Here is a 27,364-nt window from a genome sequence, read left to right as displayed (position 1 = left end):
GTTTTTAAATACTTAACTAGTTGTTGCAGCAGAAAAGTTTAAGGTCCCTAATAATTGTCTCGTCACCCAATATTTATACTTCATTCATAACCAGGTATTTATCAGCAATATTTTAAAAGTACTTCTCTCGCCTCCTTACCTAAATGTTGGTCGTAAAGTTTTACGACTACTTTCAATGGCATAATACTGCAGACACTACAGATAAAACTGGGGTTTGGCGCTTTAGTTGCCTACAGGATTTCCTTTGATATTTGGTCACCTCATTTAAATAACAGCTTCTTTAAAGTTTTATTGAAGCTTTGAGCTATGATGATTTACCTCTTTAAGGAGTTTTCCACGAGAGAAGCGCCAGTATCTGATTGAAGAGTTTTGCAACTTCGCAAAAAGTTTTCTTCTTTCTTTCTGGTTGAAGAAATTCACATTCATTAAATTCATTCAAGTACATACAGGAGTTTATAGCGAGAGTCTAATAAGGGAATTATTATATAAAGTTGTTTTTATGTTTAGGTACATAGGAACCGTAGATAAGGTAGTAAATAAGGACAGTCGTTGTCGGCCGAAAGACGTCCTCTGCTGGACAAGGCCTCCTCCCAAAGATCGCCACTTTGCTCGATCTTCAGCCACCCGCATCTACGGCTTCAATATAGTACATAGAGGTTATACCCTAAAGGGATTAAAAGGGTTGAATAAGGGACTAGATACTTACATAGAGGGAGTATATACCTACGGGCGAATATTGTATATAAGGGAGTATATAAAGTATATGAGCACATAGAAGAAGCATCACGGACCATTCTAGTTGATGAAAGATCATTGTAACACAAAATATCATTATGTCCTATATTTATCACGCACGAGCATTAGGTGCACGGACGTGCATTGCAGACTTTCCATTAATCGGCATTAATGGAAAGCTCACGATACTTAATTAAAAGAGTCGACAGTGATACCTATTTTTATGATGATCACAAAAAAAATAATTAATAGAATACTCAATTAACAAACGTTTGTTCTATTAAAATTTATAAATGGTTTTTAGGTCACTCAAATGAAACAATAAATGAGTTGTGTTTTATATTTACAATTTTTTACATACATTTCAACATTTTACAGACTACAGGGAGCTCTTTTTAATTCGAGCAACGAACATTACATAAACTAACACGTAAATCTAAATCGTAATAAAAACGACTTATGCGTAATCAATCTACTGGGCCCGCATGTGGCTGTGGCGGGATCGAAACACCCAGAATCAATAAAACCCCGGTGTCCGAGTAACATCGTTACTAACAAGAACTTACAGTGGCAGTTTACTTGGAAAATGACATTGGTACGAGCAACATCTTAGGCCGCTTCCAACTTCAAATTTTATTGTTCAAAGGACGTATTGGTCTTCTGTGCCCTTGATTTCTAAGTAAAACTGTAGTTTACAAAACTAATTAAGTATAATACAAATACACATTCTCAATTGACTTCACTGACGACTATCTACCCTAACAAGTTAATATCTACATTGTACAAACACCATGTGAGTCGGCAATGCTTTGGTTAGATCATCAACCGCACTTTCAGTGGGGTTGGCAGTTAGCCCGGTAGAGTTGAACTTTGTAAATAGAGTGGCAATATACAGAAGTAAAAAATTCGTCGAAAACTATTATATTAAATAATTACATTAATTTAATGTAACTACAAATGACTAATTCGGCAAATTTTTACATATTACTTTTACATCGAATCGAACACTATGGTGAATACCAGCAGCGGAATCTGATAAGTATGCGTGAGTAAATGTGTATTGCACTGATCAGCCATTAGCAAAATAAATACACATGAGCATAATTTAACTAAGTTGCTACTTATGTGTACACATACGCAACATATAGAATTAATTAGTACATTGTTTACATTTTTCCGTGGGCTGGGAACATCAACATTATGAAACATCAATTTATCAACAAAAACAATCTATATACATAAATGATTTTTACATATTAAAATATCGACTGATTTTTCACTCCATTTGTTAGTGAAATAAATAATAAGCGCGTAAGTTAAAGCGAAATATTGCATTTAGAAGTACCTTTCTTGTCAAGAAGCAACAGCATTACCTACAATATTAGGGTATTGCGTTAGTTAAATAGAATATGAATAAAATTTCAATTTGGTAGTTAAAACCAAATGATATGTCGAATTTAATGATATGTTAAACTAGAAATAAATAGATTTTTGAGGAGTGAAAAAGCGTCGATATTTTAATTTGTTACCTAACATTAAATTAGCCAATAGTTTAATGCTACCATTGGCTTAGACTAGAACAACGTTTCCCGTGAATGTGAAGCACGTTCCAACTGCAGCGGCAGTGGCATGGGACGACTAGAGAGCTCCGTGCACTCGCCTACTAACGTCGCCTCACCACCTCCACTGTCCGTCGAGAACTGCTCCACCTCGTCATCGGTGGAGTCCGCATCGTCCTCTGCGAACACTGAATCCGCACCCACTGACGCTAATTCACACTCTACGGCATAGGACGGGCCTACGCTGCCCACTGATGCAAGAGGGGCAAGTCGCTCACTAGGACATGGAGACAACCGGCGTTCGGGTAGCGCGCATACCACTGACGAACCGCGTCTTTCCAAATACGAGCTTCCTGAGCTTGAACAAGTCGCTGAGCTCAGGCGTCTATCGCGAGGTCCGGCCGATGACCGACGCTCCACGAAACGTAACGCCGATCCGGGAAGCGAATCCCCGCGCACAGTCGACAATCGACGTGGCGGTGTTAATAGGCTCCCGTAGCCTCCTCCATAAGACGCAAACCGCGCTGTGCGAGGCCAAGGAGGCTCCTCACTTATTGACGGACGAGAACGCGCACGCTCGGACAGAGCTTCCTCTAGCGCCGCCGTTAGTTGCCTCTCTTCTTCGACTGCTTGCTCTTCTGCCACAACAGCTTCAGCCATTTCTACTATTTTTGGATCATTTAAAGCCTTCACAGATTTACTGCGGCTTTTATAGACGATCAGAAAGACCATCAATGCAAAAAAGCCACCAAGAGTGGCGGCTATGCGTACGCCCGTCATGACGTCATACGTGGCATAGAACTCGATGCGTACCCGGTCGCGTTCAGCGGCCCGGGAATTATCAGTAGAGTTCTCGGTCGCCACCGACTCTCCGCCACTCCATCCATCTCGATGATCCATTGCGCGGTTAAACGTTCATCGCCTGCGAAAAATGAAACCAACCATTACTATACCACTCTGATTATAAAACAAGGTCCAAATATGTAGGAACGTTATCCTGAAAATGTTAGAATTAATCCTCTGACTGTTTGAATAAACTTATCTCTCTAAGTGGCTGGATAAGTATTATCAGATAAAACGATGGCGGGAAATTAAATGATTCACCAAAAGTTTATTTTACCAAATATAAAGTTTTCAATACAAATTGTGCATAGGCTTGTTTCAAGATGAATAGAGAGTTGAATTAAAGAAAACATACATGGGAGTACCAAACTTTTCAAGAAGCTTAAACGGTTTATTAAATTGAGACTGCAGGCACGAAAATTTTGCCACATCTAAGAAGCTTTCAAAACTGTTTCATTTGGGTCTTTATAGAAAAATCCTCGATGTTACATCAAATCGATGATGTGGATTTGGCTTACATAGGTAGGTAGGTACTTCATAAGTCGAACAAGAGAGACCGCACAACAATGTTGTCGCTAGGCGATTTCCGTTCGCCAGTTGCATCGGACTACACTCCCGACATATCTGGGACACGGCGTGCATATTATGAAATGGTTCCTACATTTCAAAATTTATTAAATACTTCTACATTTTGTAATAAAACTTATATCTATCAGCTGTTGGTAGTTACTGCAATAATAATCATCTGTGACATGACCGCTTTTTTTACAGGTTCAATCCTTACTAATTATATGTATAATAATTGTAGTGCATAACTCCAAAGATCATTTTTATCAACATAGTGAACTACATATACATAGCTGCATCATAGGATGATGCGTGTCAATTCATGTCATTTCCAAACGTTTCGTGGAATAAACATTTATCATTGTACGATTTGATCCAAAATTGAACTACTATGAAAATATACCATCGTTTAACGTAACCATAAGGAAGGTGTAGGTGTTGATCACGTTTGCAGACACAATAATAAGTCAATGTCGAATGTGTGTTTCATGCCTCAATCAAAATTACATTCAAAGAGAAAGGATCGTCAATATTTCAGTTTTCATTTCTTTTTTTGTCCAGCTAATTAATTGTTTCATATGTCTGCTGGTATTAGTCAATCTATCTAACAAACGTTTGCGAGCAACCTCAAGAATTCTGAAAACTAAAAGTAGCCGAAATGTTTACGCTATAAATACGATGATATTTATGAGCGTTTATGAAAAAATAACGAAGAGCATGTTACCTGTTGTTATGTAGGACAAGTATTTAGCTCTCATAACATCGGCTGTCTAAAACAATGACCGGTTATTTACGAAAGAGGCTAAACCGACAAGGGTGCCTGCCCTAATTATGTAGCTACCCAATCCAGACAAGTAGCTGGAAAAGTACGAAATAATTCAATCTACTGTTTGTTTGGCAGTTTTTGATGTAACATTCATTTTTTTTTTCTTCTTTCACTTTACACTTTTTTGTTGAATGAACCCTTGCTCTACAACATCGCATTACAAGAAGAAAAAATCTATCTAGAAGGTATACCTAGATATTTAAATACTGCCTAAAAATCAATAACACTATCTCGATTTAATCCCTTTCTGCTTATGAATGTCTGCGTAGTAATGGAAATATACAATTCACCTCCTCTACTATATGTATTTTCTGATAAACTTTAAGCAATCAATACAATATTATTAAATAGATATATCATGCGATGAAAACGCAATATAAAGCCATCTTATGTACCTCCATAATAACGTTATTAACGTAGATGTAGGCACACAACACAGTTCTAAATTGCACGGCAGATCGATGTATTACACCCAACACACAATGAAACTAAATATAGCGACGCAGGTGGAGCACTCGGTCACTCATGAAGGAGTAACAGCTCAAATCATTACCTTCAATATGGACGGTGTTTGTTTCGTTATGATCGGAGCTTAATATCCATCTCCACATAACAAAGGAAGTCCACAATTTTCTTTTAAACGCAAAACGATTGAACCTTAATATACATACATTTTACGAAAGCGAGCTGAGAATATGAACAGGAGCGTAAATCATGTTTCATATTACCTTTAGGAAATTTTATAAAAATGTAGAGCATGTTCGTGCTTTTATAACGAAAATATGCGATGTAATAGGAAACTGCAAGGAGGATAAATCTAAGTTTTTGGACCTGTGCTAGATGATATTAGTGTTTCAAATTGGCACGAAGGTTGCATGGAACAATCCTAAACTCAATCTGAAGCTGTTGGCTAGTTTTCAACGATATCTAAGCTTCTATACTATCATTTAGTTATATTATCGTACCGAAATGCATTAAGCAGTTCACTTGAAGCAGTGATTACCTACCAAAAATACAGGATTCGGAAGTAAAGCCGATTCAAAACGAAAAACCATAATATCAGATAGACGCTACGGTCATCCATTAGTATTGGAAATGGGAATATAATGAGATACTCGTTTACGATAACTATTGCGAGAAGAGAACTTCATAGCACCAGTACCGTGGAAAAATAACTAGGGATTTGGCCGTTCGGTAGAGAAATATGCTAATGAGAATTGCAGATACAATAGGTACTTCATGCAAATTAAAAACACTTTATGCATCCATCAAAGAAATAAGTATAGTGTACTTGAATTTGGGTAATCATATCGTAATTTTGTTGGTCGCTGTACAATAGTAAAATTCAGTAAGACTTGGCAAGCGTACAAGAAAATATTAACACAGTGCATACCATGCGCACGGTGAAGAAATTACAAACGTGAGTCATAAGGATTTAGCCTGGCTTTGTCGTGCAATCCTACAGGAATCTGTGACAGGAAATTTTATAGGCTCCGGAATTTTAAATCTAAAATTCACCTTTTTCGTACTTCGAGGTTATTATTAGAGGCTTATTCGCAAAGAAAAGCGTTAATGGAATTCTCGAGGGCTTTATCCCAAAAGGCTTTATTACAATCAGAAAACATAAAACAGTATGATTTTTACGCGTTCGCGCGCACGCATAAGAATTTCTAAGTGCTGCCTGTAAGATTTAGGATACTACGGTCTTTGCCATTCTAGTTTACGGATTTTATGGTATAGGTAGTATTTTTTTCACTACTTTAGGACATCTAGCTAGTTAATTGGTATCCACTTTGCATCATGTGCATGCAAACCGATCCGACCGAGAAACTGCAGACCTATTTGATTTCGATATTAGACCGTCTAACCGTAGGATTGAAGTCCTCTGGGAGGCAGACAATGAACTCGGAGATTGTTTACTTCTAGATTTCCAAGGGGACATTCACGGACGGAGTGACGTACTTGATTTTTATGGGGGTTATAAATAATTGTTTAATTAAACTACCAGATCTGTCTCCCAGGCAAACTGTTTGCGGGTTTTTTATATGTTGTAACTAGTCGTTAGTAATAATAATTTCGTCTGGAATTAAGCAGTCAGTGTCCTTTCGCTTAACATTGGAATAGCTTTCGGGTACCAAAAGGTATTGTTTGCGGACTTTTAGACCTGCAAGTATATTCTAACTTGGATACAAAAATAACAATAACACTAGAATATACTTTCATTTCTGAGGTTGAACTAGACAAATCATAAGTCACCATATTCATAGTGACTGAAAAAGTGGTGTTACATTATTTTCTTCTTCGTCTATTTTCTGCAAAAATTAGGTTTGCAAACTAAATCTAGCCAACATGCTATTACTAAAGAAATAGGCTTTTGTTACTAAACAACTGATATAATATTGTATTCAGACTGTAATGTAGCCTCGATAAGTGCACCAATCCAGCCTGATAGAAGCCACAGTCATCAGCCATGTGCAATGATAATATGGTGTACTTTAGATAACCACCTAAACTGAGTGTATTCAAGTGTCTGACCAATGAGTGTCCTTACTTAATTAAACTGCAAACAAGTACATATTTATTACACTTGTTGTTTTTTTTTATCAATTTAATAGTTAATCTATGTATAAGAAGTTACATGTACCTACCTAAACTTAATTAGGATCAATATGATCCTTTGTATGTGTTAACTTCCCTTTTGCAATTCGGGCGATACCCTAATCTGGATTTAGTTAGACAAAACTGAATACAGTGCAATTTTTGATGTTTAATAATAATAGGTAGGTGTTCTCCAAACCCATTACTTCTTTCTAACTAGCTTGTTTCCTTTTATTTTATAAAAGTGCATAGACGTGAAAGGCATCAACTGCCAAAACCCAAATCCCTGAGGAGTCAGGACAAATAATTTATAAATGTTTGGATTTCCACTATATTTGAAGTGCAGTGTAATCATGAAATAAGCACAAGTGCTATCTGTAAAGGCCATCAACTTTTACTGTTCTTTAATAATATTCCATAAACAGCAGTAGGTATTTAAACGATGACATTGAACATCTCATACGATGGCCGTTGCTGCTCGAGTTCCAATAATGCCATAACTGCATTACATGAAATAACTATTGGTTGGCAAACAATTTTCATTTACCTACAGTTCACAAGCAATAAATAGGGAAATGGAAAAGGTGTTATTTTAATGTTAGTGTATGCAAACAAAGCTTTGAACAAGTATGAAAATATAGATGTTAATTAAGTAAAGCTTAAATCAGGTTCTGCTAATAATTCTGGATTCTAAATTTACTGAAAAGCACAGCAAAATCATAAGCATGCAATAGAAAGACAAATCAAAATCTAGATTGTAATCAGCTGATGAAATCTACATCAATCTCTCTCCCATTTTCTGGAAGTAGAAAAGCAACCGTATGATCCAAAAATTATTAAATTTTATAAAAGAAAAAATATAGAATTATTTTTTTAAACTGGGCTCCACCTCTAAGCTAATAAAAAACGAGAGCGTGAAAAAATATAAATAATAAAGCTTGTTCAAACATTCCACAGGTCCAAGACGAAAATAAGAAAGAATAATAATATATTTACCAGCTGAATAGCATGATTCGTCGCCCGCAGGAATTGAAGAACGTCGTGGGTAACGATGATTTATTATGTACATGTCCTTGGTAAATTATTGAAAAATTCTATACACCCATTCATTGAAAACACTTAGATTATCAGCAACTACATTGTGTACCGATTTAAAAACGTTAACATTTAGTAAACTTATCGCACCAATGAATTTGAAAATTATTCCTTTCTTCACTGACTAAATCACGTTTCAGACATTATTTCAATTTAATTAAATAATACACCATTGTCGTCTGCTAATAGGTATTTTTACAGTAATGAATCCTTTGTATTATTGAGTAATTTTATTTTATAAAAATTGATAATTCACTTTAGCTCCTCCTCCAATCATAGGAATGACACAAAAAAATTACAGAAAAAATGTTAAAAAATCATGATTTTTTCAGGGGTGTTCCTGTTACTGTTCAGAATGTCAGTGTCGCCATAACGCCTCGTCTGATCGAATCTCTCAGAGAAATATATAGGACAAAATGATTTCTTGTTTTAATATAAATCTTATTCACTTTCATGTTATATTTAAGATAAATTTCATTAGATTTATAATACATCCATAATGGCAATGCGGTAAACCTTTAATAATTTAATTTCATATGGAAAGAAAAAGGAAAGTACAATTTATGAATTTCGTTCATTTTCAGTTTCTTATCATACGAAACAATGAATTGCTTTTGTTTAATTTGCTTTTCAATAAAAGAAAACACTTGGAAAGGTAGGATAACATAATGATAAAGATCCTTAGAGATCCTTCTTCTGAAGGGTAACAGCGCAAGGTAACGGGCAACATTTGGTTTTTCACTGACAGTGACATTGTCAGTGTAAAGAAAGAACTGTCAAAGTCAAATTGACTTAGAATAGAATGTTGACAAAATCCGTTTTTGAGACAAGGCACGCGGCAAAAGTAAATGAATTTGGTAAATAATATCGGTGAATTTCTGCTCTTTAACCAAAATCAGTGGTAACAATCGGAAAGACCTACTTGTAGTTTTTGGAGCAACAAGCCTAGACATGGCCGATGAATGGATTGAGTATGTTAACGACACTCGAACAATATGTAAATACGGAGTAAAGTGTTATCAAAAGAATCCGGATCACCACAAACAGTTTAAGCACCCACCTAAAAACTTGCGAAAAGATGTTAACCGGGACGGGCGGAATAAAAGACGATACTCTCCATACACCAGAGAGTCTCCGCGTCAGTCACCACAACCTCAAAGCAGGGATGATTCACCTAACGCTAGAAAAGAAAAACCGGTAAATGATAATAGCGATCAAAAAACAAGTGATGGGAACGATAACAAACCAGAAGAGCCCAAACTTGATGACCAAACTCTTGAAGAAAGCTTTAACGTTAATCTGCCTGAAGATATAACATATTATGATAAAAGCACAGACAACAGTCTCCTAAAAGAACTGTTCTTAGTAGAGATGCCTGAAGACTTCTTTAAATTTTTTGAATGTATAAGTGAAGGTGGAAAATCATTTGAAGAAATATTGGCCAGCGTGAACTTGATGCCAATTGGTCCATATGAGCTGCTCATGGGAAAACTGCCAAAGTTAGATAACAAGGAATTGTATCTAATTCACTGGAGGTTCTTTTTTGATCCAGCTGAATTCCAGGTATATTACAAAAAACTTAAAGTAGTAAAGTGCTAGGCAATCTTCCACATTTGGTATATATTACTTATTAAAACCATAACTTTTCAGGCAGTTCTGAAGAAGAAAAAGAACAGTGCATACCACATAGGATACTTTCGAGATGATCCTGAAGAGAAACCTGCGTTTGTAGCCAGTAATGACTGTGACAAAGATTATCACATCACACCCATGGCCTATAATATCTTTGGTGCAGTTTAGTAAGTAGCCCTTGTTTCAACATTTTCAACTAATAGGAGTCAACAAGATTCAATAAAATAGATTCTTATTAGATCTTACATACAAGGGGTATGCATGATCTAACTCATCTTTAACATGAATTCAATAATATCAGAAACTAGATAACACCTTTAAGAGGCAGGTTCTATTGCAAATTGTAATTTCTGTACCCAGATAAAAACTAGCCTATCAGTGGCTCTAAGATACAAATTATCTCAATAGCTCATTGCATCCAATTTGGTCCCTCTATCCTTTTTGGAACAAACTTGCTTTCAAATGAAGATTTTAGTTTATCATGGTTGATATATTTCATTTTATTTCCAGCGTGTACTTACAAAATGAGAAAAAACATTCACCTTTTACTGCAATGTCTTGTCAGAAGTTAATGGATAAAATAAAACAATATGCTGAGGAGAACAAAATCAGTTTGGAGGAATTTAATATGAAGAAAAGATTGGCCCAAACAGTTACTAGGTCCTTCCACGGTGCAGGCATTGTGGTACCATACAATAAGAAGACTCAAGTGGGATACAGGCGACTGGTGGAAACTGATGGTAAGATAAATAATAATGTTTTTTTTTTTTTCAATGAATACATAGTAGAATATTCTGTTCATTCCTAGAAAAATAAAAGAAATGTTCCACCCTTTTAAACATTGTTAGTAAATAGGTCTGTAGCATCTTTTGTAAACCCAAAAAAAAATTCTATTCTTTTGTATTCAGATAACTATAGGCGTCATCATATTTATATGTGTAAACGCTGGCTTACAAGCTTCCTCTAAGCTCATGAAGCAAAATCTCGTTACATTACAATAATACAATTTTTATTCCTCTATCTTTTTTCACAGCAAACTTGAGGAAACTATTTGCCAGTCTAGCAAAAGCGACAGACCAAAAAGAAAAAGAAAAATTGCTATCAGATCTACAGCCAGTAATAACATATGCAAGCATAGCTCTAGATGAGTCAGATTTTGGTACAGGCTTGGAAGTAGGCATAGCTCTCTTCTGCTCTGGACTGAAGGAATTGGAACCAAGTGCATTGAGTAGCTTTACCTCTGCCTACTTTGTGTTAAATAGGAAACCATTTGGAGATATAATTCAGGTACACTCTTAAACTCATTTGTATTATAAATATAGTTTAAGTATCTTAATTTTTATATGACTGAAGTATTTATTGGACCCTTGTGCGCAGCGCTGTTGCACCAGTGAATTTTCCGCTTGGTTTTTTATGGGCGACAAGAAACTGTCGCGCAGTATCACGTATAGTTTGAACTAGTACTTGCAGTTTGCCAGAACAATCGATTCGGAAGGCCTCAGCACCTCAGCGAGAAAATACGCTTGTGTAAAAACGTTGTTAGTTTGCTCCTTGTCGTGTATTTTTTTTTTCTGTAACATCGTACTAAAATTAACTATTTTATATTTTCAGGCACACCTGAAGTATCGTCGAAAAGGTCCAAATGTTTCAATGCTACATCTAAAATAGTTGAAAATATTAATGCCTCTTGGTATTGGCTATGTATTGTTCCATGTATGTATACTGAAGGAATAGTTTTATCACTGCATGTATTATATATTTACTGTACCTGATTGATCACTAATTGACAATAGAAATTTGAAAAAAGATGACTATTTAATTCAGATACATAGATATAAATATTTATATTCCGGGGGCACATTCGGGGGCACCTTTTCACACACGGTTGGTTAGCCCCATGGTAAGTTATTTATTAACTTGTGTTATGGGTGCTAACACAACTGATAAACTACATATAGTTACACATATACATATTTATAAATACATATTGTAACACCCAGACCACGGCCAACAAGCATGCTCATCACACAAATGTCGACCGAACCGGGAATCGAACCCGGGACCTCAGATTCGGCAGTCCGGCTTGGAGACCATTGCGCCACAGAGGTCGTCGCAAATGTGTCTTGATAATAGTATAGTTTTCTATGTATTTATTTATTTACCCTATCTTATTAGTGGTGTGCTATATAAATACCTATTATATGTAAATGTATGAGATACAAGTTGAAACAATCATTTTTAAATAAAACTTTTAATTTAAATACTTTGTCATTTGCTTACAATTTCCTTGGTAAATCGGATATACATCGATGTCATGATGAGCTCATGAAGGTTCAACATGTTATCCTCAGATCTTTCACTATTTCTTATTTCAACTGGTTATGAAATAGCTCTCTCGATAGCTTATCATCACTGTACACGCTGTATGGAGACTCGTCAAAAATTATCAAGGTAGAGGTGTATTTAGGTAGACTTATATTGCAAACAAAGACCTAGGTCCAACCAATGATGTCATGTAATAATAGGGGTTAAAGTATGAAATTGCCGATTTGTACTGAAAACCTAAATTGTATTTTTTTTAAATTTTTAACAAACTTATTTAATCAAAATAGTTGCCATTATTATCTATACATTGCGGTCATCTAATAAGAAGGTCATTTATGCCTTTACGATAGAACTCTGAGGATCTAGACTGCACAAACAGTGTGAAAGAATTTTGTTCTGCCTCCTGGGAAGAAACTTCTTGTGACGTAGATAATTGTCCAAATCACAAAAAAAAATGGTCGTCCGTTAGAGCAAGGTCTGGCGAATATGGAGGAAGACGAATAGTTTCCAACTGCAGTTCCTGAAGAGTTAAAACGGTTTATTTTGCTGTATGAGGCCTCGCGTTGTCATGGAGCAATAGCGGTGAAGGTCGATTCATGAGTCGTGGCTGTTTTACTGCTAATTTTTTCAACATTATTCGGTGTTCGCCTGGGTATCTGGGTAGTTTGACTAGGATCGGCGTTCACCGTCTCTCTTAATTTCTCGTTAATCACCTGTCAGGCGGTCTTTCTCATGGCTCGTTCTTCAAGTCGAAGTTTCCACCACGAAAGCGTTTAATCCAAAATCGCACGGCGCGTTCTTTAGCAGACACCTCTTCAAATGCCACATTGATATTGCGGGCTGTTTCTGCCGTTCAATCCCGCGTCGGAACTCATATTCAAAAATTACTCAAATTTTCGCAGTATCCATCTTTCTTGTTTAAGTTGAATAACAAAACCAATTGAACATCGATAATCAAATGTTTCACATTTTTTAAAAGAAGAACATCACAGAAACCACGTGAAAAAAGTTCCATTCGAAAACCTCAAACCATGAAGACTCTATGGCAATTCAAAAACCTACTAGAATAAAACGGCAATTTCATACTTTAACCCCTAATATTAGGTAGAAAACTGCGTGAATGGGTCTTATCTTTCACAAATTATTGTTATGGAGATTAAATCTTAATTGAATTAAAAGAAGAAATCAATTGAACCCAAGGCGCACATTCCGACATATCTTTTTATAAGTCTGTGTTGCTTAATGTGTGATTAATCTTTGGAGAGAGTAGATAGAGATCAATATTCTTGAGCCATGTTTAAAATACTTATGAAAATGTAATTAATGAGTCATTCGCCTTTTATTTTGTTTACAAGTTTAAGCAGTAAGGCGAAGTATGCTTATCAGATGTTTTATTTTCTTTAATTTAATTAGATTCTGCTAACTGCAATATAAAACTTGTTTCTCTACAGATGACATCAGCTCTTGGTCATTAGGAATGTCCTATCACTAAACTAATAACGTACCTATTCAGTGTGTAGGTAAGTACCGACCACTTACGAAGGTCGGACTATTATTTTGGTGTCCATTTCGACCGCGCGGCCACCTCATAATTTTTGATGAAACTTTGCCAGGAATTAGTAGTAATTTGTTACTTTTCACTCCTCTTTTCCTGAATTTGTTACAAAAAAAACCAAGCCGCTATGACAAAGAACAGTTGGCCGCTAGAACCGCCACTTGCCGTAGTCATCGCCCGTGATTACTCAGAAACTATACAATGCAGATAGACGAATGATACATCAAAAGAAAGGTCTTAATTTGTTAAATTTGTTACAAAAATTAAAAAGGTCAAAACGTAGATATACAAAAAGTTATGCAATGTTAAGTTTTCAGGTTATGAGTAGGTAAGTATATCACCGTAGGCACCAAATTAATAGAGGCTAATGTGTATAGAAAATTAGTCTTTAATTTGTTACAGCGAAAAAAGACAAAAAAGTACTAGAAAGCAGGTTCAATAATATGTTAGAGTCGATTTTAGTTGGCCGCGCGGACGGCAATATGCCTAAAATACAATTTCGTTTTTCTCGTTATTAAAAGTAGGTTTTAGCTTAATTAAAGTACTAGTCGATGGGTAACGTAACCTAGTTTGAATAAATATAGCGAATTTAACTTCAGCATTCGTATTTTATGAGATATTTACAAAAACACAGTGGTATGAAACTGTATGAGAGTAGGGTGTCCATGCATTTTCACATATTCGAAATTTTCGTTATTCACGTCTTATTTTTTTAGGGAGAGTGCATACTTTATAAAAATCAAAGTCACAAATAGATTAAAATTTCTTTATTTACAATCAACACAAAGGCAAACAAATCAATTGTTTGCCTTTGTGTTAACACAATGTGTCAAAAATGTGACACAGAGTTGAAAGGTGAACTTAAGCTAGGCGAGATCATAACATTTGTTTTAAACGGAGCTGCAGACTCAGTTTTACTCACTGAATTGCCGATTACTCTTAGCATTAAGGATAATTATTATTTCTTAGTTGGTACTATAGAATTTATACCAGGCACAAAAATAGGCCACTATAAATGTCATTTTTTAAATAACAATAAATATTTTTGTTACGACGACAATTCTTTTAAAATTGAAATAAGTACCTCTAAGAAAATATGTCTACATTCTGTGTGACACAGAATTTATAAATATTATGTTGGTTTATGAAGATTTTATATTTATCTGGTTGTCTTTTATTACTTGATTTGTTTGCCTTTGTGTTGATTGTAAATAAAGAAATTTTAATCTATTTGTGACTTTGATTTTTATAAAGTATGCACTCTCCCTAAAAAAATAAGACGTGAATAACGAAAATTTCGAATATGTGAAAATGCATGGACACCCTACTCTCATACAGTTTCATACCACTGTGTTTTTGTAAATATCTCCTAAAATACGAATGCTGAAGTTAAATTCGCTATATTTATTCAAACTAGGTTACGTTACCCATCGACTAGTACTTTAATTAAGCTAAAACCTACTTTTAATAACGAGAAAAACGAAATTGTATTTTAGGCATATTGCCTTCCGCGCGGCCAACTAAAATCGACTCTAACATATTATTGAACCTGCTTTCTAGTACTTTTTTGTCTTTTTTCGCTGTAACAAATTAAAGACTAATTTTCTATACACATTAGCCTCTATTAATTTGGTGCCTACGGTGATATACTTACCTACTCATAACCTGAAAACTTAACATTGCATAACTTTTTGTATATCTACGTTTTGACCTTTTTTATTTTTGTAACAAATTTAACAAATTAAGACCTTTCTTTTGATGTATCATTTGTCTATCTGCATTGTATAGTTTCTGAGTAATCACGGGCGATGACTACGGCAAGTGGCGGTTCTAGCGGCCAACTGTTCTTTGTCATAGCGGCTTGGTTTTTTTTGTAACAAATTCAGGAAAAGAGGAGTGAAAAGTAACAAATTACTACTAATTCCTGGCAAAGTTTCATCAAAAATTATGAGGTGGCCGCGCGGTCGAAATGGACACTTATTTTGGCCTATTTCTAAACTAAAGGTGGAACAGCGGCTGTTCAGCGAGTGGGATAAGTTTTCATGTCTTCAAACCATTGCCACGCTGAAGGCTATGAAGCCCTTGCATATTGAGCACCAGGTGTTGTAGTGACTACTATTCTGAAAATTAATATCCGCCTGTTATCAGCACTTAATTTGCCTTTTTGTAAACTCAACTTTGATTGCATATCAGTAGCTACAGCCGATTATATTCCCATGCGTAGTCTGAATGTGTAGGGTACCAGCTGTTTCAGAGTAATATGTATAGGTACAGTAATTAAAATTCATTTATTTCGGTTTTCTCTACTCTCACTCTCACACTATAGATATAGTGTTAGTATAACTTAGCCTAATTTTAGTATTAAATTAGATTCTCAAAAATTTAGATGTAATGAACATAAACAATTAAATATCAATTCAATGGTAAACCTAAAAATATTTCTATTAATTTAGCCGTTTCACCGACAAAGAAAAAAATCCTCGCCATAGTTAGTAGTATAGGATGGCATATGAGGCATAGTAAGTTTAGGGAATAATTTGGGAATCGGTTCAGTGAGTGTACAACTAAATATCACAGTTTGTCATCAGAATATTATTTTGTTAAATTTAAAGCAAGATTGATTTGCTCGTTATTGGTATTGCTAAGCGAATGTCACGAACAGTCGAGTTACACTTTTTTGCTATCAGTCCTTCAGACCGAATACGAATAGTTTACATATAAATTATGCAGAAGAGATGCCATTTTTTTGAATATTTATTGGAAAAACCCCAGCAAGTTATTTCAGGTGACATGGAACATATTTTAACGCGCTAGTATGTCTACTGAAATAAAACGAGTCACATACAGTAACGTTTTTATTTTAATTCCATTCACAAACAATACAAAAATAATCGGAGAAATTGTTGATCTTATCTGAAAATGCGTTTCAAAAACCATATTATTATGGAATACGTTAAAATCACTGTAGAATTTATTCTTTAGGTTTGTCGGCGGTGCTCAGGTGCAGAAATAGAGATAAAGGACAATGGTCGCTTCCGTACACTCCGTCTCTTATAACGTTATCACACAAAGCTGGTAATAGTCTTTCCGATATTATGAAGTAGTCCAAACGCCTGAAAAATATTATCAATTTTGTAATCCTGGTGAAAAACATAGCAAGTGTACTGGTATGTATAAATAATATTCTATAGACGATGATAAATAGAAAATCCAACAGTACTGGAATGTAAAATAATGGTAATTTTTAACGGTATTCGCCTTTTAATTGCCGCAGTAGGTGGCAATAATCACCGCATCAAATTCTGTACGCCTGAAAATAAATTCTAAGCTCAGTAGTTAGTAAATAATTCTTACCATCCTACATTTTTCGCTCGGCTATTCATCATGTAAGTCCAGAACGTATATGCGCCAGTCTTATCTGGGTACAAGTGGCGGTAAGTATCCACAAAACCTTCGCCGAGCAACTGGGTCATACCCTCGCGCTCTTCGTCAGTAAAGCCTGCGTTCTTTCTGTTCGTTTTAGGATTAGCTAAATCTGTAAGTGATTACGTCAGTCAGATTCTTATATGAGATAGCATGCAACATCTACTCACCGCATGGATTCCAGCACATGATTAAACTAAAACTACTTTCAAGCTTTTTACACCCAAACCTTCTACCAAATAAAAATGAATCAAGTACCTATTTCTTTGTGTGAAACGTTCATGTCCCCACAAATTATCACAGGCTTCTTCTTATCTAATTCCTTAACATGTCTACGAAACTCTTCGTTCCATTGCAGTCTTTTAGGGAGTGTGACTAGTTTCCGTCCAGCGTTCGGGACGTATGTACAGACTAGGTAAAACTGCTCGTACTCTGCTGTTATAATACGACCCTCGCTGTCTAATTCCTCATTTTGTAACCCATACACAACGTTCATCGCGAGTTTTGTTGTATAAATGCCTACGCCAGCGTAGCCATCTTTCTCGCCTTCCACCCAATACGCATGATAACCAGGAACATTCGCTATTTCACTCGGTAGCTTGTCTTGAGAACATTTTGTTTCTTGAACGCACAATATATCAGGTTTTTCATATTTGAAGTAATCAAGGCCACCCTTGGTTGCCCATGCCCTTATGCCATCCACATTCCAGCTGGATATTTTAAAGTTCCAATCTTTACCCTGGCTGTTGGTAGATTTATTTGAGAAGTCGAGAGATTCAAAATCAGTCAAAGCTTTGTTTTTAGGCGGCGCTTTCTTTTTGCTATCTCCTGCAGGCGCTGAAATATACGACTTCAGTATGAAACAGAACATATGAACATTTTATTCACTTCATTATCAAAACACTGTTCATTCATGAAAATGTCATATGTTGTTTCATTGCAAGTAAAGCAAAATAAGTCCCAATATTTCCTTACATTCTCACTTTATAATACTAACCCAAGATAACATGCATTTAGGTTTTGCCTATTGAAGAGGTGTTATGTTGCAAAATAATTGATTTCTTAATGAAATTGATACCATCATGCTACAATATCTATTTTTTGCATCCTAAACAAATGAGTCAACTTAACACTGCTTAACTTTTATAGTAAGAGAACCTCTAATAGCCATATCTAAGAATAATCATGCTTAAAATATGTTTACTTTCTGTCTAGATTTTCTTTAACTGTTAATTAGTCCACCACATTGGAAACCCAGTATTAATGATTAATAATGTTTTATGATACTAAGAAGTATGTACTAGATTTTAATATACTGTCCCATTATGATAAGATGTACTTAAGCTTGTTAGCCTTATTCCTACTTAACCATATGATTTATAAAGCATACCAAGTGCAGCATTACTTATAATACAGTAAATTATTGTCAATGTTATTGAGACTAATAGAAAGGTAGAGAAAATAATAAAGCATTGTACATATACATTTGGAAAAGTTTTATTATGAATAATTAATGATAAAACACACTTAATCATAGTAACTCAAAACAATATTCGTCAAATATTAAAATTTAAGTTAATAGTACTAGTTACCCTTATCGTCGGCTCCCTTGCGCCGACGTTTTGATGTGGGCTCGTTATCTTGTGCTTCCTCGTCAGACTCTGTGGTTGGTTCAACTACTTTCTTCTGACCTCTCTTACCTTTGGCTGGTTTCGCTTCAGCAACTTCTTCTTCATCATCATTTTTTGCATCAGCTAAAAATAATAGCATTGTAATTATGAATCGGATAAACATATCTTGTATTTATAAAAAATATAGTTAATGGGCTAAGACTCTACCTTTTTTGGTTACCTTCCTCTTTTTGGAGGAAGGAGTTTCATCTTCATCAGCATCGTCATCAATATCTTCTTTAGGCTGTGCCTTCTTCCCCTGATTCTTTCTGCCTTTTGGTTCTTTCTTCTTAGGCTCAGGCTTTTCTTCCTCTTTGAGATCATCCTCATCTGCATCTAATTCTGGTTCCTTTTCTTGTACTTTGGCAGGGGCCTTTTTCCTGCCCTTTGGTGCAGGCTTTTCTTTGACCTCCTCCTCAGTAGTATCAGACTTGTCTGCTTCTGGCTCAACCTCAACTTTAGCCGCTTTCCTTCCCCTGCCCTTAGCAGCTGGTTTAGGTTTCTCTACTTCTTCTTTTGGACTATCTTCACTTTCTGGTGTTGCTTGTTTTGCTTTTCGACCTCTGCCTGTTTTAGGTTCTGCTTTCTTAGCTGCCGGTGCTTTTTTAGCCTGTTTCTTCCTACCCCTACCAGCACTTGGTGCTTCTTCTGTGTGTCCATTAGCTTCACCGTCATCACTCTGCTCATTTTCCTCAGTTTGAACAGATAATTCCTCATCTCCTGATTGATCACCATTTGCAGCTAGTTTATCTGCAGGTGGTGTATCATCTACATTCTTCTTGCGACCTTTCTTAGCTGGAGGGCCTACTTCTTCATTTTTGTCTGTTACCTGAGGTTCTCCTGAATCACTGGCAGCTTTCTTTCCACGTTTAGGCTTTTTGTCAGTGACTGGGGCAACTTTTTCATTCAGTTCTATGTCAGCTTCAGGCTCTACTTCTGGCACGTTTTTAGCTTTTCCGCGCCCTTTTTTGGGAGCGTCATTTTCCGTTACTTTGACATCAGCAGCTTTCTGGAAAAAATTGCTAAGCTTGTATTGACTACTCACAACTCATGAAGCTAAACTATTGAATAGGGGATGCGTTTAGGTTGAGATTTCCTTAAAATTGTTATTGATATGAAATAAAACCTAGTCCGATATCACTGCTTAGTAAAATGCCGCGACAGTAACATAACAGCTTTCTTTGAAAAGAAATAACGGTCAACGCTAGTACGCAAATACATTCTGAGACTCACAAACAACAATAAGTGGCGCCAATTGCCGCCAAGACTTACGTAGTGCCTAAACGTGTTCGAAAAACCCCGGCGCAATTCTAACGGCAGAAAACGTTTACACGCAAGAATATTATCAATGAAAGACACTTCGAATTGATAGCAAACGATTCATATGAATTGAAGTCGGATAAGTCTGACATTAGCACTGTTAAGTGCTCATCGATAACAATGCTAAACCCGTTTGTAAATGCAATGCAAATAAACCAGATTTCTAGTGGTTAATATCAAATATATCATACCTTTGTTTTTGCAGACCTTGGCGCCATTGTCACGAGGCAAATGTTTGATGAATTACCGCGGATTTCACAATAATTACAAGCAAATTCTTACTTCACCCGTCTTAAAACGCGTTGTTGAGAGCAGGGGTGGCGGGCGAAGTTTCCGGCAAAATGACAGATGTTGCTTACCGCCACTGCCGCCAATTTTTGCCAAATATTTTTTTAAACGTTTTTTTTTATGGCAGTAAGGGCAGTACTAAAGCTTTGAGCACATTCGATTTCATACTATTGTCTATGAATAATGAAATTCAAAGGTGTCGAAAAATGATTCAAAATTCTACGAATACAATTTTAAATCTATACTAATATTATAAAGAGGAAAACTTTGTTTGTTTGTTTGTTTGGTTCTAATGGATAAACTCAAATACGACTGGACCGATTTTAAATATTCTTTCACCATTAGAAAGCTATATTATCTGCGAGTAACATAGGCTATATTTCATCCCGGTGCGGGCAGTAGCTCCCACGGGACGCGGGTGAAACAGCGGGAAAACGGCTAGTATTATAATATAAATAAATACTTTAATAATATACTACTACAATGTTACATTAAACCCTCTCTTTTAACTATTTTGCCGTGCCCATTAGGGTTCATAATTGTGACTATTATTTTATATTTTCCGAATATAAATAAATAATGAAATAAACGATTATGATATGATATGATATACCTACCAGCAATTACCTTTATACAATTCCTGTGTTCAGCTGTGATTAGCACTCAGCACAACTCAGCAGCTGTTGTGTTTGACACTTTGACACATGATTTTGAAAAGTGACAGCCACTGTCAGTGTCGTGGCAACGTGCCTGCCTTTGGCTCTGTAGATTATTCATCCTTCAATAGTTTTAGTTTCCTCTTATGAGGAAGAAAGTATTTCTGAATATTGATTACTGAATAAAGTAGCAGTGTAATGGTAAGAATTCTTAAACAATATATTTACGAGATTATGTTTGTGTCTTAAAAGTTTGTTGCCGAGCGATATACTTCCTTCAACTGTGCAAAAATGCAAATTTACTTCAAGCCGGGAACACCTATATAGCAAAAGTACTATCAGTAACTTAGCATATGTTTCTAAAGAAATTTCTTTTATGTTATTTCCAGGCGACGTTAGATCGTAAAGGCACCTTTAAGGTGGAATATCTTCAAGATATTGAGAGAAAAGTGCAAGCAAAATGGGATAGTGAGAAAATATTCGAAATGGAAGTACCTAATGACGGGAAGCCACATGAAAAATTCATGTGTACATTTCCTTATCCGTACATGAATGGACGCTTGCACCTGGGTCATACATTCTCACTATCAAAGTGTGAGGTAGGTTAAATCTCTCAAGTATGTTATCTGAAGTTATAGAATGTTTGTTTACAATTAACTATCTATGAACACAAACAAGGTGAGTACCTAACTTTCATGATGCAATCGTGATGAAAAAATCTATAGCTGAGTTACAATAACATAAATTGTATGGTTAATTTAGCAGTAGGTGTATGAGTTTTAATATCAATATTATTTTCCAGTTTGCTTCAAGGTACTATAGACTGAAAGGTAGAAAGGTGCTATTCCCTTTTGGCTTCCATTGTACTGGCATGCCAATAAAAGCTTGTGCTGACAAGTTGAAAAGAGAAATGGCACTCTATGGTTGCCCACCAGTATTCCCTGAAGAAGAAGAGGTTGCTGTCAAGGAGGAAGGTGACATTGTCCCTAAAGACAAAAGTAAGGGTAAGAAAAGTAAAGCAGTGGCAAAGACAGGTGGTGCTAAGTACCAATGGCAGATCATGCAGAGTATTGGAGTTCCTGATGAGGAAATCAAACTCTTTGCTGATGAGAGCCACTGGCTGGAATATTTCCCTCCCTTAGCTGTTGCTGATTTAAAAAGAATGGGTATTCATGTGAGTATGTTTTAAAATAATAACACACCTTAAATAATAAATAAAAATGTGGAAGCCCTTAAAATACATAAAATGATTTTATCTACAGGTGGACTGGCGTCGTAAATTCATTACTACTGATGCAAATCCCTTCTATGATTCCTTCATTAGATGGCAGTTCTACCATCTCAAAGAACGTAATAAGATCATGTATGGCAAACGGTACACCATATTCTCCCCTCTGGACAAACAACCTTGTATGGACCATGACAGAAGCACAGGAGAGGGAGCTGGGCCTCAAGAGTACACACTCCTTAAAATGGCAGTGGTTGAACCATTCCCTGAAGCTCTCAAGTATGGCTTATTACTATTTAATTCTATTTAATGTTGTTCATTTAACTTACGTCATGTTAATTTTAATACCTCTTCCCTTTTAGGCCTCTAAAGAGCAAGAAGGTTAGTCTAGTTGCAGCAACACTAAGACCAGAAACAATGTATGGACAAACCAACTGCTGGGTACATCCTGATATCAAGTACATTGCTTTTGAAACAGTCAATGATGGCATATTTATTTGCACTAGAAGAGCTGCCAGAAATATGGCATACCAAGGCTTTACGGAAAAAGATGGAGAATTTAAAGTATTATTAGAAGTTGTAGGACAAGATCTAATGGGAACTGTTTTAAAATCACCATTTACTTGTTATCCTAAGATTTATGCTCTCCCTATGTTGACTATCAAAGAAGATAAGGGTACTGGCATCGTTACCAGTGTACCCTCAGACTCTCCTGATGACTATGCGGCACTTGTGGACTTACAAAAGAAACCAGCTTTCAGAGAAAAGTATGGAATCACTGATGATATGGTTCTGCCATACAAACCTGTGCCCATACTTGAAATACCTGAATATGGCAACTTGTCTGCTGTACATGTGTATGATATGCTTAAAATCCAAAGTCAAAATGACAAGGATAAGTTAACTCAAGCCAAAGAGATGGTGTACCTGAAAGGTTTCTATGATGGTGTGTTACTTGTTGGAGAATATAAAGGAAAGAAAATTCAGGATGTTAAAAAGAATCTGCAAACTAAGCTTGTTGAAGAAAAGGGTGCAGTGATTTATTATGAGCCAGAAAAGACTATTATTTCTCGGTCAGGGGATGAATGTGTTGTGGCTTTGTGTAATCAATGGTATTTGGATTATGGTAATGAGGAGTGGAAGAGTCAGGTAGAGAAGGCTCTAGGTGCTATGAATACTTATCATGATGAGGTCAGGAAGAACTTCCAAGCTACACTGAAGTGGCTACATGAGTATGCTTGCTCCAGGACATACGGTTTAGGTAAGTAAGAATACAAGTTGTGTACTATTGTAATTGCATAATTCATACAATATTTATTAATAATCTTGTCTTCAGGAACAAAACTGCCCTGGGATCAGCAATGGTTGATTGAATCTCTATCAGACTCAACTATTTACAATGCGTACTACACTATCGCGCATTTCCTGCAAGGCGATACTTTTAGAGGCAACAAAGAGAATGCTCTCAAAATTAAACCAGAAGACATGACTATGGCAGTTTGGGATTACATCTTTTTCAAAGAAGCACCTGTTCCGAAAAATACGAAAATTCCCAAGGCCTCTTTAGATCTTATGAAGAAGTCTTTCCAATTTTGGTAAATATAATTTTAACTTGGTTTTTATACATATTTTATCTTCATTTTTAGGGGGAAAAACTCAGAACAGAATTTTCCTGTTATTTAATTTCCCGATGCTAAATGTCTTCAATTTTTAAAGGTACCCAGTTGATCTCCGAGTCTCAGGAAAGGATCTCATTCAGAACCACTTAACATTCTACATTTACAACCACTGCGCTATTTGGCCCAAAGAGGAGGACAAGTGGCCCAAAGGCATTAGGGCTAATGGTCACTTAATGTTGAACTCTGCCAAAATGTCCAAGTCTGATGGAAACTTCTTGACTTTAACGGAGTCTATTGATAAGTTCAGTGCGGATGGAATGCGTCTTACTTTAGCTGATGCTGGAGATTCAGTGGAAGACGCGAACTTTGTTGAGAACACTGCAGATGCGGCTATATTGAGGCTGTATACCTTTATCGAATGGGTTAAGGAGATTATTGCAACCAAATCTACTTTACGCACAGGTAAATGTGGCAAAAGGCCAATGTATTATTGTGTTCATGAGAACAAATTCAATATTTGAACTAAGCATAATATTTTTTTTTCTTTGTCAGGAGAGCACAATTTCCACGATAAAGTATTCGTAAGCGAAATGAACACTAAGATCAACCAAACCGATGAAAACTACAACAAGATGTTGTTCAAAGAGGCTCTAAAGACTGGTTTCTTCGAGCTTCAGGCCGCCAGAGACAAGTATAGGGAGTTGTGTTCGGAAGCAGGCATGCATGCGGAACTCGTGACGAGGTATATTGAGACGCAGGCTAAGCTGATGTCGCCGATATGTCCGCATGTCGCTGAACATGTGTGGGAACTGTTGGGCAATGTAAGTATTTAACAAAGAGGAATGGAATTTTGCAATAGAAGTTGCATTCACTAACTAGAGCACAGAATTTGCCTTTTATCTTCAAGATGGTCACAAAAAACCTTGCAGATAAGTACTAAATCGAAATCTGCTTCAAATCGAATCTGCAAAATTGCTCTGGGATTAAATTTACAAATATAGCAGTTTTTCTAAAAATACGATTAGGCGATATTCTACTAGGCGAAAATATTTGTTCTATTTGGCACCCAACATTCAAGTAATTTTGGCCATGACTTCAAAACTACAGTGCACCTTAATTACCTTTATTTTGTTCAGAAAACAAGCATTCTACACGAGCTGTGGCCAGTGGCGGGAGAAATCGATGAGGTTTCAATCAAAGCCAGTAACTATTTGATGGACGCGGCCCATTCGTTCCGAATCTACTTGAAGAACCACTGTGCAGTCAAGAAACCCAAGAAGGGAGAAACGCCAAAACCAGAGAAGAAACCTAATCAAGCTGTTATCTGGGTAGCTAAGGAGTATCCCAAGTGGCAGCATATTATTTTGACTACTCTCAAGGAAATTAATGGGGTAAGTAAGCACAGTTGCACGTAATAACAAACATTCTATAATAATCGAAATTAAATATCACTCATACCTACATGACACATTTTTTTTTGGGATGTTTTATATAGACCTCTTTTGTAGGTGCACTACATAGTGTGTCCAAAATATAATGGTATCCCGGATACTCTCCCTTTCCATATCTCTTAAACAATTTTATATGTTTATCGTGTATTGTATATGCTAATAATATAATTATTTTCACAGCCGAACGGACTCCCCGACAACAAGATAATTTCCAGCAAGTTGGGCGCGATCCCCGAGCTCAAGAAGTACATGAAGCGAGTGATGCCTTTCGTACAAGCCACCAGAGAAAACATGGAGCGTATCGGTATTGAGGCCCTGTCGGTCGGCCTGCCGTTTGATGAAGCCGCCATTTTGTTGGAGAATAAACCCTATTTACTGAATACTTTGGATGTGAGTAGAATGATTAATAACTTTTTCTCGCAGTTTCACCTGTCCCGGGATAGCTACGGGTACGAGTACATAGAATATCACAAATGAAAAATTTTGATCAGTTCAATTCCATAGATCCAGAAATTACTTCACTTACAATGTTACAAGTCCACAAAACCTTTTTCTAATATAAGTAGATATATATTTATTTATTTACGCAAAATTAGGCTTACGCCTTTTTTGCCCTGTGTGTGCCACAATGAACATCAATAACTATGATTGGAAAAAAAAATTGGTTGCCTGTAAAGTCGGTATACGGGCGAAAGTTTTACGTGATAACGACTTTGAGTGGTAAAATAATTTTAATGTGAATATTCATTCGTATAGTAGGAAGAAGGATGAAATAATAGTAACAATTTAAAACATTTATTAACCGGTGTGTATGCCTATCTCTCTCACTCTCTCTCTCTCGCTCTTAGGCGGGCTAACTGTGCTCGAGTGGAAGGGACGCTTGCCTTTCACTTTTTATGTCTGTCTCTCTCGCTCTTAGGCGGGCTAATCATGCCCGAGTGGAAGGGACGCGTGCCTCTCACTCGCTCTCATTGTGAGCGCATAACGTGAGCGGAGCGTAACGCAGTTTCTTGAAGTGTCACCCGGCAAACCAATTTATAAGACGTTGTCACGTCAAAACAGGGTTTATAACTGAAAAAATCCAGTAGTCAAGCAAGTAAAACAAAAAAAAGCCCTATGTTTGTCTCTACCGCATAACGGAACTCCAAAATTATAATTTACAGCTGGACTCAATAGAAGTCAAGTTCACCGACGATTCTGAAGCCCCTGAGAAGACGCGAGAGGACTGCGCTCCGGGTCAACCACACGTCTCATTCAGTGTTGCCAGCGGTGTTGACACTACGTTCATCAATCCGATCGCTTTGAACGGACTGTTCACTGTCACTGCTACTGTGTCCGATGGAGATACTGTCGAAAGAGTCAAGGTTAAGATTGCTAAGGAAGTTAAGGCGATTAAAGGTAATTATGATTTAGATCCAAAAATATTTAATAAATAATCTTGGTATCTACTGAAAAGGTGCTAAAAATGTGCTAAAATAGACCAAATGGCAGACCAATATCAAACCAATGAAATGTTATTGGAATACGATCGGTTTTATATTAGTAGCAGAATGCCTGATAAGGCTAAAACTGAGACTATTGAGGTTACATTGTTATCCAATTGTCATTACATTAGCAGAATCAGGCTCTTGATCATCATTATCATGTTATTAATTTTCTCTTTCTTTTCAGATCTCAGCAGTCTAAAGCTGTGGAGGTACAAAGATCCCGTGCTCGGCCCCCGATCGATTCCCGTCCCCGGAGACCATGAAAACAAATGCGTAGTCCTAGACAATGCTTCGATATTAAAAGTAGACCTGACTGCAGCCACCGTGGAATTAGTCTCCAATGGAACAAACCTGCCTGTGGGCAAGCAAATGATTTATACATATGAGAAATAGTTGTTTTCATATAAGAATAAATTATTTATTGAAAGTTTGTATTTTTTATTCAAACCTTTACGAAAACCATGGGCATGACTATAAATGGAATGCG

At 36.3% G+C, this 27,364-nt stretch overlaps 4 protein-coding genes and 1 long non-coding RNA gene across 5 annotated transcripts; 2 read left to right on the top strand and 3 right to left on the bottom strand.

Moving 5' to 3' along the window:
* Positions 1-1,061: 1,061 nt before the first annotated feature.
* On the bottom strand, positions 1,062-8,602 carry LOC110374409 (uncharacterized). The gene is made up of 2 exons (XM_021332096.3): positions 8,125-8,602; positions 1,062-3,216 (listed from the first exon to the last, which is right to left on the bottom strand). Exon 2 carries the CDS (start codon positions 3,192-3,194, stop codon positions 2,310-2,312), a length of 885 nt encoding a protein of 294 aa, XP_021187771.1. The 5' UTR covers positions 3,195-3,216; positions 8,125-8,602; the 3' UTR covers positions 1,062-2,309.
* A 402-nt stretch (positions 8,603-9,004) lies between these two features.
* On the top strand, positions 9,005-12,116 carry LOC110374425 (histone PARylation factor 1). The gene is made up of 5 exons (XM_021332127.3): positions 9,005-9,786; positions 9,874-10,022; positions 10,366-10,595; positions 10,889-11,142; positions 11,467-12,116. Exons 1-5 carry the CDS (start codon positions 9,175-9,177, stop codon positions 11,521-11,523), a joined length of 1,302 nt encoding a protein of 433 aa, XP_021187802.3. The 5' UTR covers positions 9,005-9,174; the 3' UTR covers positions 11,524-12,116.
* Positions 12,117-13,806: 1,690 nt separating this feature from the next.
* On the bottom strand, positions 13,807-15,713 carry LOC135117389 (uncharacterized). Its single transcript, XR_010276869.1, has 2 exons — positions 14,545-15,713; positions 13,807-14,500 (listed from the first exon to the last, which is right to left on the bottom strand). It is a non-coding gene; the product is annotated as an uncharacterized LOC135117389 (long non-coding RNA).
* An 864-nt stretch (positions 15,714-16,577) lies between these two features.
* On the bottom strand, positions 16,578-20,513 carry LOC110374398 (DNA-(apurinic or apyrimidinic site) endonuclease). The gene is made up of 6 exons (XM_021332084.3): positions 20,340-20,513; positions 18,997-19,837; positions 18,751-18,912; positions 17,417-17,995; positions 17,090-17,270; positions 16,578-16,848 (listed from the first exon to the last, which is right to left on the bottom strand). The coding sequence occupies exons 1-6, from the start codon at positions 20,364-20,366 to the stop codon at positions 16,707-16,709; spliced, it is 1,932 nt and encodes a 643-aa protein (XP_021187759.3). The 5' UTR covers positions 20,367-20,513; the 3' UTR covers positions 16,578-16,706.
* A 620-nt stretch (positions 20,514-21,133) lies between these two features.
* Leurs (Leucyl-tRNA synthetase) lies at positions 21,134-27,302 on the top strand. The gene is made up of 12 exons (XM_049840860.2): positions 21,134-21,293; positions 21,482-21,691; positions 21,895-22,266; positions 22,355-22,599; positions 22,683-23,581; positions 23,657-23,915; positions 24,037-24,401; positions 24,492-24,760; positions 25,076-25,330; positions 25,571-25,780; positions 26,554-26,788; positions 27,062-27,302. The coding sequence occupies exons 1-12, from the start codon at positions 21,291-21,293 to the stop codon at positions 27,268-27,270; spliced, it is 3,531 nt and encodes a 1,176-aa protein (XP_049696817.2). The 5' UTR covers positions 21,134-21,290; the 3' UTR covers positions 27,271-27,302.
* Positions 27,303-27,364: the final 62 nt, after the last annotated feature.

Source organism: Helicoverpa armigera, chromosome 10 (genome assembly GCF_030705265.1).
Source record: "Helicoverpa armigera isolate CAAS_96S chromosome 10, ASM3070526v1, whole genome shotgun sequence".
Lineage (NCBI taxonomy): Eukaryota > Metazoa > Arthropoda > Insecta > Lepidoptera > Noctuidae > Helicoverpa > Helicoverpa armigera.
Note: the sequence above shows the minus strand (reverse complement) of the source record. Positions and strands in the feature narration are given on the sequence as shown.